This window comes from Parasteatoda tepidariorum, chromosome 2 (genome assembly GCF_982258835.1).
Source record: "Parasteatoda tepidariorum strain Cologne lab strain chromosome 2, Ptep-v5.0, whole genome shotgun sequence".
NCBI lineage: Eukaryota > Metazoa > Arthropoda > Arachnida > Araneae > Theridiidae > Parasteatoda > Parasteatoda tepidariorum.
Window position 1 is genome coordinate 26014051 of NC_141756.1, and position 14542 is coordinate 26028592.

General features: G+C 26.9%; 1 protein-coding gene across 1 annotated transcript in view; it reads left to right on the forward strand.

The window, feature by feature from the left end:
- The window catches only part of LOC107438098 (uncharacterized), a 29725-nt gene extending 15817 nt beyond the window's left edge, over positions 1 to 13908 (forward strand). Inside the window, exons 9-15 of the mRNA XM_087157033.1 lie at positions 1806 to 1864; positions 1947 to 2056; positions 3568 to 3642; positions 5280 to 5301; positions 7777 to 7914; positions 10036 to 10088; positions 10848 to 13908. Of these exons, the coding sequence (XP_087013159.1) occupies positions 1806 to 1864; positions 1947 to 2056; positions 3568 to 3642; positions 5280 to 5301; positions 7777 to 7914; positions 10036 to 10088; positions 10848 to 11342 (952 nt within the window). The 3' untranslated portion in view covers positions 11343 to 13908. The remainder of the gene's footprint in view (positions 1 to 1805; positions 1865 to 1946; positions 2057 to 3567; positions 3643 to 5279; positions 5302 to 7776; positions 7915 to 10035; positions 10089 to 10847) is intronic.
- Positions 13909 to 14542: the final 634 nt, after the last annotated feature.

Consider the following 14542-nt stretch of genomic DNA (forward strand, 5'->3'; position numbering starts at 1 on the left):
ATTTGTGATTCCCTTAATAATATCTATTTATCAATAATATGCACTAATTTATCATAAATCAAGTTGTTAAAATTTTTTTAAATATTCAAAGATTAAAAAGCAATTTTGTTCATATTTATTTCATTTTTAATTTAAAATTTGGAAATTTCTTTAATTACAAAATTACAATCAAAAGAGAAATTTTTAAAAAGTAAGTATTTGGCCACCGAATATTCGGTATTCGGCCTAAAATTTGGCCGAATATTCGGCTATTCGCCCCCATCACTATTCGTTACATCACTATACCGAATGCATGACTTCCATCTGTATTCTACTTCAAAGTTAAAAAAATATGTAAAACTCAGATCTTTTATTTAAAAAAAAAAGAAAAGATTCAGTCATTGTGAAATATCTTTGCAAACAAATTATTTGGAAGAAAAATTTGAATTTTTTATCTAGATTGTGCAATCTTGTGTGCCGATTTGTGTTATACATTAAAAAAAAAATCCTGTGACTGCTATAGTTCTGAAAAATTTGATTTAAAAGAAAAGGTTCTCAAGTGCATTTTTAAATAAAATTTAAGAAACTGTATTGTTGGTCATTTCTATCCGATTTTTTCTCCCGCCAAATCACTTGTTGCACATTTTTATTGCTGCCACTCTCTTCTCATGTCAATAAAGGAATCTATAAATATACCAAAAGCAATTATTTAATGGTAATAATTAAAACCAAAAGCAATTATTTAATGGCTCAAAACGGGCTTTTAAACTACTACTATAAACACATTAAAGTTTCTCACTTATGAAACGTGTATCCTATTTCTTTTTTTTAAAATACCTTAAAATGATACCAATTTTAATCATCATTTTAGCAAATGCATAGTAATGCTAAGACAATGAAGTCACATACTGCAAGTCTATTTCTTAAAGCTCAACGCATATTTGCAGACTCTATTCAAAATAAAAGGCCTCTAATTAAAATTAGTTCCTCACGTAAATGAATGTGCATTCTGCACTTCAAAAATTATTTAAGCATTAATTTATCTGGGCAGTGTAGATAAATTAAAAAATATATCCAGGCGACTCTTTAACTTTAAAAAATACCAATGTAGTGAATTTCTGGGCAATCAATTTGTATACCCCCTTAAAGTTAACATGAATATTCACTACTAATTAAAACAACTGCCATCTTACTCGCATGATCATTACATCCCACCATACGAGCACAAACTCCACATTTACAGTTATTGCCTCACGGGTTCGATCCCCGGCCCAGACATCGGATTTTCGGGATGCAGAAAATCCTCAGCGGCCATGTCGTATGATTATGCGGCATGTAAAATATCCCTGGAGTGCCTTTTTGGATCTTGGCATTTCCGGCAAAATTAAATTCCTAGTGCTCTTTGGCATCCAAATAGAGTCTCGGTGCTGCCATCTAGTGTGGCAGAAACTAGACGTCCAAATTAACATGACCAACGGTATCTCACCCATTGTGGTGGTCCTGAAAGAGTGGATACCACCTCTGGAGAACGCACTAGGCCTGCTCATTTGCAAGACCGATTGTGCAGCTTATTGGAAATAATAATAATAAAAAAAAAATTTAAAAAAAAAAGTTATTGCCTCTACTGGCTAGAAAAATAATCACAAAAAAATGGGTGCCAGATGTATTTAATTTACTTAATGTGCTTAATCTGAATTGGTTAAGTTTTGTTCATGCCAAGTATAATTTTTAAAAAATAAAACAATTAAAGGAAAAAAATCCTATAAATAACTTATTTAAAAATTAAGTCTAAACATAATGCTGAAATATTAACCTTTTTCATTTAGACTAGAAAATAGAAAGAAAGAAGTAGAAGCAGAGTTAGAGAAACGTAAAGTTGAAGCTTGTGAGTATGTTTTTAATTGTGAAATAGAAGCACCAGGTGTATTAATAACTTTACTTATATATTGATTGTTTTTGAATTCCAGTAAACCTTATCAAAAGTAGGCAAGATTTAGCAGTTGAGCTGAAGAGACGTGTTGATCGCTCTCCTTCTATGACAGACAATGAATGGAATGAACTTAGATCTGATATTAAAGTATATAAAAATTGTTTATTCACTTGATCATTCTCTGATTGTGTTTTTAATGCACATTCTTATTTATTTGAATCTTTGAAGCAGAATTTTCATTAAGCGTATTTTTCATGCTTTTTCCAGGAATTTGTATTAATTTAGGTCAAAAGTAGTGAAAAATATTATATTTAGTATTTTAATAAATTATGGTTTAGACACACCAGTGCCTTTTTCTACGTTAAAGGTAAAATGGTCCAATTACTGTTCACTTCCAAACAGTAATTTTTAAATTTGCACTTATTTGTAGTTACTTAGATCTGAGACAAACAATTTTTCATCATTGAAAATTCTATAATTTATAGAATCAATGATTAATTTATGAATATGAATGGAAAAAAAAGTTTTCAAACTACTTTTTTTATATTTTAGTACAAATATAATCTGATAATTTAAATTTTTTTTGTTTAGTTACTATGAGACTGTTTTTATACTTAAAAATATCAAAATATATTTTTCTTGTAAATAAAGCGGCAGAAAAAAATGAATAAAAAGGACATCTGTGTCTAAGAGTTAACTTCTTATTGGTGTCTACTCAATTTGAAAAAAATTTTTTTTTAATAAGTTACAATAATTTTTATTATTTTTGTTTCATTTTTCAAGTCATAAAATTTTTTATTTTCAAGGTAACTAGAGAACAGGTTAAAAGTCAAGGAATATTATCCAAATATCCCAAATGAAGGGAAAATGCATAATTTGAGTTTTAAGTTGTTAAAGTGCCTGCCTTTGTCTTTCCTAAAAAATTGGTATAAAATTTAATGAGGAATTTTTCTTATGTTCAGTTTCATTTCAAATTCTTTTATTTTCAAAAGCTCTTTTACCTTGTTTATTTATTATTAATATCTACCTAAATCCTTCTGTTTAATTTATTCTGGTAATTTTTTTTAAATCTATAGTTTTATCTTCAATATCTAATAGTTAAAAATACTTTGTACTAATTATCAAGCAAGTTGTTGATGTTTGGTAATCGTTGAAGAAAATAATAAATAACCAATTGTCTATATCTAATTCTTGAGTAAAAAAGATTAATATCTCATCTCATCTCATCTTATTTCTATCCCCGGGCAATAATTTTATTTTTTATATTGTTTAGAATTAAGTAATCTGTCATCTAAACATAATTTAATACAAATTAATGATCTACTTTTTTAGTAAATATGTCTATTTTGCAGTGTTTTGATCAACAGAGTTAAGTAACTTCGGCTGATTTCTTGCAACTCGCCCCTTCAATTTCCAAAACATTATAGTCTTGAAAATGCATACACAGAGATGTGATGCAAATCATAATATAAAATGAAACTGAAAATCAATGGCAAAATTTTTATCAGTTACATTAGTCTGAAAATTTTTTAAACCAGTCTTATTTATATGAAAAGTATCATTAAGCATTAGGATATTTGTATATTTTAAAATTTTGTGAACTTATTATTTTAAGTTTATTTTAAACAAGCAGAGCATTAATTTATTTTATTTTATAGTTGTTTGTCACAGAACGAAAGTATGATGATGATCTTGGTAAAACAATTTGGTTCCAATGGACAGATATATCAGATGTAAGTGACATTTTCTTCTATTTTATGTAGTGTTAGTTAACTTAAATTCCGCATGGATTTTAACCTCATTTTTTATTTAAAAATGTGAATCGTAAAATATAAATTCTCTTTTCAGTACTGCATCTAAATTTTCAAAATTAAAAATGTGTTGGAACTTAAGATATTATAAAGTATAAAGGTGTAATTAAACAAGAAAACTAACTAGGTAGTTTTTTTTTATCTTTAAAAAAATTTTGAAAATTAATTTTTCTTCATTAAATAAATTTGTCAGTCTTTTTGAATTATTGAATACAAAGGGCATTCCGTTATTTTTATTTATTTTTTTTGTCTTGCTTTTTCGCCTTAGTAAGTTTTTATACATTTTAATTTCATACACTTTATTATTTTTAAGCCTCATTCTTTCTTCGATACAATACATGTGAAATTTAAGAAGCATTAAAATTCAATGCAGAAAAAACACACACACACACGTTTTTATTCGTGAAATGTGCGATCTCCAAAAACATTTTTGATAATTTGAAATAAGAAGAATTTTTAATTTTTTGCAAATTTCATTTTTAAGTATTTTTTAAAATCTGTGACATTATGCATAATATGTATGCAGGGATTTTATACTCCCGTACTATCTTATAAAATCCCGTATGCAGGGATTTTGTACTCCCGTAGTCTGAAAAAAAAATTCTAAAATTTTTACAAAACAATCAACAGTTGAAAATATTTTTACTTTTTACAAATATTGATATCTCTTATCTTTATACATGGATAGAAACAAAATTAGCTTCATGTTTATTTAACTTCTATATTAATCAGTTTTCATGATTATGCCCACTAATTTTATTAAGTTGGATTTTTGTTTTAATAAACAAAAGTAGCTAATGGAAATATTTTACAGCACCAAAATATGCAAAGAAAGAGTTAGTAAAATAAATTCAAATGCTTTTTATTTTTATAAATTTGTCAATTTAGTACTAATTCTTTAAATTTGCTAATTCTTCAGGTGCATCACATTTAAAGACTGAATTTGGTTCAAGGTTAATAATAAAGAGGTTAATGTTTAGCAACAATGCAGCTTTGATTCTTTCAATAAAAACAATGCTCCTTTCTTATGTTCACTAAATATTCGTCTAAGAGTCATAGATTTTGCCAGTTTTTAGAATTCAAGTTGTTGCTGTATTATTCTTAACATCTTCTAAAATTGTGGAAGTGTTAATTTTTGTAATTTATCTATGTTTTAATAAAAATTTAGGACTATTTTCCATAAGTCAACTTCTTTGTTTGACAAAAATAATGGAAGTGCAAAATAAAGCATGTTTCTAATTCATAGTCTATCTGACAAGCATTTATTTAAGTTTAACTATTAAAGATTAAAAAGTTTTCAATGATATCTAAGTTTTTTTTAAATTTTTTAATTTTATATAGAAGAAATCAATTCATACAAATATTAAGGAAAATACTTACAAAAGTAAAATTTGAAAAAAAAAAAGGAAATATATATAATATCTAAGAATACCTGCAAGCTTAACTTGTGTTAGAAACAGTTTTTAATTTAGATATTTTTTTCATTTTATTAAATAGAAAAGTTTTGAGTAATATATTCATGTGTTTTGTAATTTTGTTAACAATCTTATTTCTTTCAGAGTATCAAGAGCTTTGGAGAAGGTAAGCAAACCATATATAATTACTTGTGTTTTTATAGTTTTTATATTGCATTTGAGTGATTGTATTCTGGGGCAACCTCAGGATTTCTGTTTTTTTTGTATTATCTTTCCGGGATTAAAATTTAAGAGTATGCATATAATTTTCTGGAAATATCGCGAAGCTCCACATTTTTTAAGACCATTGGTTCTCAGCCTTTTGCTTAGAAACTTTCACTTATTCTCGTTAACGAGATGCTTACATACTCATGATTCTTTGACCCTTTTAATTTTGCGGATTTTCACTACTTTGAACATTTGGAAATGTGCCAGAATCCACTAATATCGAAATTCCTATTCATGCAGTTTAAATATCAAACATAGATTTTCGTATAAACCTAATCTAAAAGTCACACGTTGCGATTTAAATTCACGTAGTTTAAGAATCGTGCATCGTGATTCATATTTATTTGAATTAAAAATACAATGTCGCAATTTTAAAAATCCATTATCCCAATTCATATTCGCACGATTTTAAAATCCGATATTGATATTCTTATTCACGGGATTTTTAAATCCAATATCTATTCATTTTCATGCTATCTTAAAACTCCAACACCATGATTCTTGAAAGAATTTACAATTAATCACAATTCTTCTAAGATTTTTTTAAAATTAATTACTACAGGGCTGATTGTGCTCCGGAAAAAATCCGGATTTCCAGATTTTTCGCTAACAGTTATCCGGAAGTTTCCGGAGATCGAAGGTCCATACGTTTCAAAAAATCATTGATCACAGAAGTTTCCGGAAATCAAATTTTCAAAAGTGGAACTTAAAAACACAGTTTATTTTGTTTGTAAGGGAGAGCCAGATACATTTTTTATCAGTAAATAGTTATAATCATAAACTCGAGAAAGTAAGACATATTTGTAAATTTTAATTACTTCTCCTAGAAAAACCTAGTTTAAATTTTTTTCTAATTTTTCAATTTCAATTTTTTTTTTTTTTTTTTAAACTCGGGAAATTTTTTGGAATTTTGACTTGGGCTCTTAATTACCCCTGTTACTATAAAGTTGAGACATTCTTCATTGGTAGGTAATTTAATTATAAATCTTATATTAAAAAAATGTGTTAAATATGAAACATGTCTGGTATATAAATTGATATAGATTTTTTGCACACAGAATTGTCAGGGTTTTTCACTTTGTGTCACTATTACCCATGGTGTTTATTTGTAATTATTTTGAAAATCAAAATTCTTGTTTAGTTTCCCCTACTGTTGCTAAGTTTTATTTACATCAACTAAAGACTGGAATAATGATAAATTGTTTATTTTTTATATTTTAGGGACTAATTTTTGATTAAAATTTCCCCTTTGTAAATACTTTTCATTGAAGTGCTAAATAAGTGTTATTTTTGTTATTTATTTTTTTGAAAATTATCCTTTTTTGATATTACTTTTTTCTGTTGCTAAGTAGTTTTATTTAACTTAAAAAGTTATAATTTGTGACTATTATTTTCTGTTTAAATTAAAGTTTGTATTTGTTTTTTCTTGTGTCAAAGTAATTTTATTTACCACAATAAGAGTTAAATAATAATTTGTGATTAGAATCATTATTTTGAAAAGGAAATCTTTTCATTATATTTCAGCTTCTGATAAATAATTTGATTTACAATAATTAGCAAATTAAACAGTAATCTTTAAATAGTAATAATTTTGCTTTGCATATATTGTAATGTAACGTTTTATTTTTCTTAATAGATATTTTTTTATCATTAAGAGAATACACTCTTGACCGAAAACTTGTCCATTTATAGAAAAAGTGCACTAATAATGAAGCTTAATGCCAATAATTGTTTTGAGTATAATGGAAATGGTATATAAATAATTTATAAAAGCAATAATACTTACCTGTGAGGCAGCAGGCTCTATAGAGTTGTATTCACAATGGACCATTTGTCAAGCATGAATAAATATAATATTCTTATGATCACCTTAATGAATAGATTCTGTTCTCTCCCTCTTTTTAAACTCAGCTGAGTTAATACAGGAGTAAAATTGATTAGAGCTAGAAAATAATTTTCACTGAGAAAGAGGAATTGAGTATTTAAAGTATCATTTAAACTTGTGGAGTTTCATAACCTGTATCGTCTCCTACCAAAAAAAAAGAAAAGAAAAAAAAGATCAGAATGTACCGCTGTCAAAGATACTTCACATAAGCAGTGTCCTTTTCTCTCCTTTCATTGCAAAGATAAAGGAAGGCGAAAGAATGATTGATTCATCATTCATATTCATCATCATTCAATATAAATATACATATATATATATTGATCTTAATAGTGAAGTAGCTTAACGATATTTTTTGTTACATATAAAGCAAAATTAATTTTCTTCAGTAATTTTCTTCATTTTTAAATTAATTTTCTTCAGTTTCTTCATTAATGAACATTATTAAATTACAGTGCAGCATCTTATTGCATATCTTTTTTTAAATTCCAGTTCAACCTGTGAAGAATGTGTACAGTCAACGATCTAATTCTGTTTTGGCTAGTTGTGAAAATCCTCAAAACAACCCTGAACCTAGTCCTTCATCTTCTCTCGCTAATGAAGATATAAATGACAGTACTGGTAAAAATGGTTTGTACCTCTTTTTTTTTTATATGCAGAGAGATAAATGTGTACAGTTGTGGGGCTTTGTTTATAAAACAGATATAAGATATTTCATTAAACCACATGTTTCTGTTTTTTTGGTCTTTTAGTTTTAATGTTTCTATTATATTGAAGTATTTTATTACATTTCTTAGCATTTTGAAACACAATGACATTTCCAAAAATTTTATATCTTGCACTTTTTGAAATGCATAAAATTAATTTAAAGATAAAGATTCATGGTTAGATAAAGATACTTATCAGAATCTGGCCAATTTAGATTTTACCATGTGGTTTATCAGAGGATTATTCATTTTTTTATTTACATGCTGTGCCAATTAAACTACACTTTCACTGGTCAGGTTTACTTTATTAGATTTTCATTTTTATTTTGTTATTTTTATGTATTTAATTTAATTAAGGTATGCAGTATTAAACTTCTCATCCCATGAAACAGCATTGAAACAAAAATATTGTTCGTTAACATGTTTCTACATACAAAGGTTTTTTTTTAAATGTGTTCTTTAAATTTTTTTTTCATATGTTAAATAAAAATATAATTATAAGTTAAGAAGAAAAAAAATTTATTTTTTTGTTTCATTCACTTTTATTGTCATAAGACCTTAATATTTTGATAGGAAAGACATTTTGTTTATTATTATACTTTGATCTACATTATTTTTATGAACTGTATTTAAAATGTAAAAAAACATTTAAGACAGGCTGCTATGGAGATTTTGCTGTTTAAAACCTGAAATTTTATTTACAGTTTTGTCTTATTCTAGTGTACTTTCAATTTTCTAAATAGTATATGTTGTTCATAGGAAATACTATTAACATAAATTTTTTTTTTCTAAATTACAATCAAAGATTTTCTGGTATAAGTATGTTTTTAACATATTCTTTCTTGGAGCATTGAACTGAAGTCCATTTGACCTCTATTTGGCCATTCCGTAGTTTTTTGAATTTAAAATAAAAATTATGCTAAAGAAAATTTTTTAGTGAAAATGAAAAAAAAATTACTAATTTTGAGGCGTGCAATGGGAGATTTATGAGTAAACTTTTATTTTGCAAATAATTTATTATTTTGTGCTGATTTACAAAAAGATGAGAAGTATTTACTTAAAAATTTGTTATGGAAATTATTTTCAAAAAATGTTATCGTTTTTGTAGTTTTTCCAATTAAATGTTATGCTAAGTTGTATGTTTAATTTATTATATTTTGCTTAGTCCCAAATGTTCATTCACAATATTATATCAATAATTTCCTCAGCATTTCTTTGCATTTCTTAGCATTATCTTTAAATGAAATTTTAAAGAACATTAAGAATTCTGCATTCGGCTAGTTATCTTATCTTGTCTGATTATAACTTTTTTAATAATTTGAGTTTCAAAACTAAGAAAGAAGGAATCAGAAATGTTGGAATCCAAAGAAGGGAATCCAAGTGCCTGGAAATTCCTAAATCTTAATTATTTTATCACCAAAGCAAAAAAGTAATGAATAAATAATTAATATTAATAAATAAAAATAACATCATGTAATTGAACTATATAATCCAATCTTTCATTTTAAATTTTCTAAATTAGATCTGTGTGTCTATATATTTCTAACTCTTTATGAGATAGATAAAATAAGTTGTTACTTCAGTAATGTTTGCAAGTTTCAATGCTCGTGTATTTGTTAGAAGTATGAAATTTAACAGTTTGCATGGTGTATAATTTTTTTAAAAAGTGTTCAAAGGTGGTTTTTTTATTTTCGTTTTTTAAAAGCCTTTAAAGGGGCTTTTTTCATTGGGTATTTTTAAAAAGTGCTTAATTTTCCCTTTTTGAAAATGATTTTTTTTCTTTGAAAAAGTACTTAAAAGGTGCTTTTTTTTTGTTGAAAGATTTGGCTACACACCCTGATAATATTGCTTTGATCTTTTTCTACCTATCTATGATGTAACTTACATTTTTAAATTTTGTTTAGCTTGATTTTTATTGTTTTTCTTTGAATTGAATTGATTGTGTGCTAGCTGATGCTTTAATTTAAAAATTTCCACTCATTTTTAACGATAAATACATTGCTGTACTTAATTCATTCTTAAGCCTTTATTTCTCCTCCCACAGATGTTGCAGTGATATCTGATACTGTAGAAGATGAAACTCTAGCAGGAACCAAAGTAAGATACTTGAAATGGTTTATTATTATAAGTTTTGTAGAATGAAGTTTTTCCCACAAAGCATAAGAACACATAATTTCAAAGAAAGCTAAGGAACTTTTGGAATTAAAAATTTATGATTTTTAAGTTACACTTTCGTCACAATCGATTTAGGAAATAAAGATTAATTAATTATAAAATTTTAAAACTGTTTAGAAATAAATTTTATTTATTTATTTTTTAAATTGTATTAGTTGTTTTACAAAAAAAAGTGTTTTTCCATGAGAAAAATGTGCTTTATTAAAAGAAAATTTTGTTAATTTTTTCCAAGAAGTTTTAACATCTTATAGTTAAACTAAGTTTAATGCATTCACAAAATAAATTTGAAATCACTCTTTTTAGTGCATTTTAGTTAAGTTAAAATTGGCAATAAGAATGACATGAAGAATATATTAACTTTATAATGGTAGAATATACATACTTCTATGGAAGGCCAGAGCCACCCTGGACTGTTGAGCCAATGTATATGATATTAAAGTTTGAAGAAAGTAACAAAGCAATGCAGCCTTTTAACATGTGCCTCATAAAGCTGCATGTATGATTAAAAATTCATAATAGGGTATTTGTGCCGGTCCGTTTTGTTAAGGGAAAGCATGATGTGTATTTGATATATGTGTTTATTTATTATTATTTTTTTTGTGGAGTTCTTCAATTTACCTATTGCTTCAATTGTGAATTTATGCATCCAACTCTCTTATAATGAATAATTTTTATTTTCAGGAAGAAACACCCTCTGCGAATAAGCCTAAAGCTAATGAAAATCGAACGTATGGCCGTGTGTATTCCAATAGACGTTTTGGACGATTCAATCCTCATTTCCAGTCTAATCGTGGCTATAGAGGCAACAGAGGTGGGAGTGGCTACTCACGGCCCAATTACAACAACAGAAATAATTATCAAGGGCCTCACAGATACTACGATGATCATCGTAACTATTCACACCAAGATAACAGAGATGGAAGAATTAACGAAAATCAAGCGTATTCTAGTAACGAAAGAAACATGAACAACAATTATAAAGATAACAAAAGTGATAGAAATCCAGGAAGAGGACAGCATTCAAATATGAGATATCAACAGCATAATCGATTCAGGGATCAGCATCAAGGTCATCGACAAAATGTCGATAATACTTTTGCCGATCCACCTGCAAAGTCTTCAGAAGCTAGCGTATCTGCTAAACCGGCTGCCCTAAACGGAATTGACAACAATTAAATATATTTTTCTTCATTCTACCCTTTTTGATTTCTCTTCCCCTCCCTCAACTCTGGTTAAGGTTACACCTTCAATAGTTAACTACTTTATTTTGGTTAAGTTAGGAACTGCTGATGTTCTTGGAAGTTCTTCTGAAAAATAAGTTCTGCAGAGCAGGTAGCTTATGTATCGGATTTTTACCAAACTTTCCCATTATTTATTCTTTGAATATTTTCATTTCCTTTTCAAATTAGAAAAGGTAATAATTTTAAGTTTTTTTGTGTACTGATTCAAGTATTCACCAGCATTAATTAATTAATTATATCCTTAGAGGTGCAATTTAAATTTTGTTAGTCTGTATCTACATACATTAAGTAGATAGTTTTGTCTAATAATTGTGACTTTTTTACTATGTTAAAAAGTCCATTATAAAGTTCGTCTCTTATTATAATATAGCTAATTCTGTTTTTTTTTTTTTAAAAGAAAATTAAATAGTATGAGTTGAATGGTTGTTGATTTATTATCTTTATAGTTTGAAGCAGTTCTGACTGGAATTTACGTGTTCCTTTGAGTCAAAGTGCCAAAGGCCAAAAAGTGGCTTTTATTTTGGAACTTGTGTAATAAAAAGTTTCAATGTTGTGCCTTATTGTATATGCATTACTCATTAATGATGCACATTTTTAGAAGTTTTCCTTTCTTCTGCTATTTGTTATTAGCCATTTAAACCTTGTCAAAATGTATTGAACCAGTTAAGATTGAATTCCTAAGTGTAAATTTCAACTAATTTTTGTTCAGGTTGAATAATCTAGTCTAGATTTAAGTTTGTGCTTTTTTTATTTTTGTGTTGCTGTTAGCCATTTTAGAAAATATTTTCATAAATTTTGAGATTTATATGTTCATAGAAGTACGCAAGAATAAAATTAAAAACAATGATATGTGGAACTTAAATCTAAGTGAAACATTTATTACTTATAATCCTAATAGCAAATATCTTCCTGCACATCATCGAACTGCAGTTTATTAAAACATCTGCACTTTATTTCTTTTTTATCTCAGATTTAAATATAATAATAATCATAGCACCTGATTTTTTTATTTATTTGGGAAGAAAAACAAAGCCTTAAAATAATGAGAAAAACAGTAATTATTTTTAATTCCTAAACTTACTCAAATTACTAAAAGTGTTTCAGGTCTTTATCAAATTTTGTTTGTCAATCTGTAGATATCTAAACAAAAGAAAAGTGATATCTTTCACAAATTCCAACTAATAATCTTTTAACTAGAATTTTAAAAAATAGAAAATTCAGAAAATAAATTTTTAGTTTCTGTAAACTCTTAATTGCTTGTATATTGAGTGTACAGGGAGTTAGTACTATTTTCTAAATTTTCATTTGTTTGAAATTTAATAATTTTTTTTTATAACTAAAATAATAATTTGTGTACATTTTTACGCATGTTAGATTAAACCTTATTTTTACTATAATACTATGTCTGACTGTGCTAAGTTTTTTTGCAACTAGGTTTGCTCTGTAAATTCTGCTAACGGTTGCATGGTTAAAGTATTGATCCTATTATTTCTTATCCAAACAATTGTTTTAAATGTATTAATTCCTAATTTAAACTTCAATTATTCAGGTTGAATATTCTAGTCCAAGATTAAGTTTAAGAGATTTGATTTTTGTATTCTTATTAGCTAGTTTAAAAAAAAATTATTTTTTGAAATTATTATGAACGTTCCTTAAATTATGCATGGAATGAAATCAAAAGCAAAATATGATATGTGGAACCTACAAAACATTTACCATGTATTTAATTTATTAAATACAAAATTTATTAAAATTATGAATTATTTAAAATCTCAATTTCTTGTTTTTATACCAATCACATGCTTAAGATAAAATGTTTATAATTGTATTATAATATTTTGTTATTTGTTTTTAAAAGTTTAAGAAAACATTTTATTAAATCTTAATCTGGTTCTTTCTTTCTGCTTGCATGCTTAGTTTTCGGTTATTTGGAGCACTTCGATATCTACGTAAATGTGAGGATTATCTTTTATTTTGTACATTTGTGCCTTCAAATCAAAGAGCTCTTCTGTATGTTGCGTTTGTCAAGCCTTAGACGGCCATATATAATAAAACATTAATCTATTCGTAGTATTGCCAGAAAAATAGCTGACATTCATGTATTTCAATGCTTATAACCTCCAAAACATCGCTGTAATCTAACTTATAATCCCACTTGTAAAATGTATATATTGTACTTTTTTTCCCCTTTCAATTATTAGCTGTGCAATATGTAGTGCATGTTGTGTGCTTTAGTGTTTTTTGCAGCCTTTGATTAATGGGACCATTTTTTTCCGTGCCCTTCAAACTTTGGCATGTTTTTTGAGATCCTCATGTATGTTTAACTAGTTGTGAAATTATTCTTCAGAAATCACTCCTCTTTTGTGAATAGTGCTTTTTTTCTCCTGTGATTTGCCTCTGTGTAATTCCTGTATCATACCGTTAGAATTTCATGTGTATATATAATTGTATATATATAGTACACGTGCTTGTTAATAAAGGCATTTTTCATATCTTGAAAATTTGTTTTATTTATTTGAAGAAAAAAAAATCTGTAAAGCAAAACAAATATGGTAAAGCTTCTCTCTACCATGGACAAGCTAATTGCTATTTTCTTTTGCATCAATTAGGGGTTAGGATACTATGGCACAAAATTAAATTTGCCAGCAGCCACTTTTTCCAAAATCGAAAATGTTGAATTGTTTATTAAAAATGTAAGGCATTTCTCAAAATATGATAAACTTTACAAAATTTATTTCTAAAGTGTTGAAAAAATAATAATCTTTTGAACCTTAGAAAGTATTTATAATTAATATAAGAAGAAATGAAATCGGCATTTGCGACGAAAAAAGTAGCGATTGGCCGACAATTTTTTAATCGCCATTTTGTTATAGTTGGCCGATGAGGACCCTTAATTTTTTTCCCTAGATAGGATGCCACTTTAAAATACAAAAAAAAAAAAAGGTTACCTTCTATATCATAAATCTGATTTCTGATGGCTCAGGGGATAGAGTGTTTGTCTCCCAATGAAGTGGACTGGGTTCGAACACCACATCCGGCTTGCACTGACCACAGTGATGACATAAAATATTCTCAGTGGTGTCAGACTAATCGTGGGAGGTTTTCTACATGTAATGCTAATTTGTGTTAATTCCA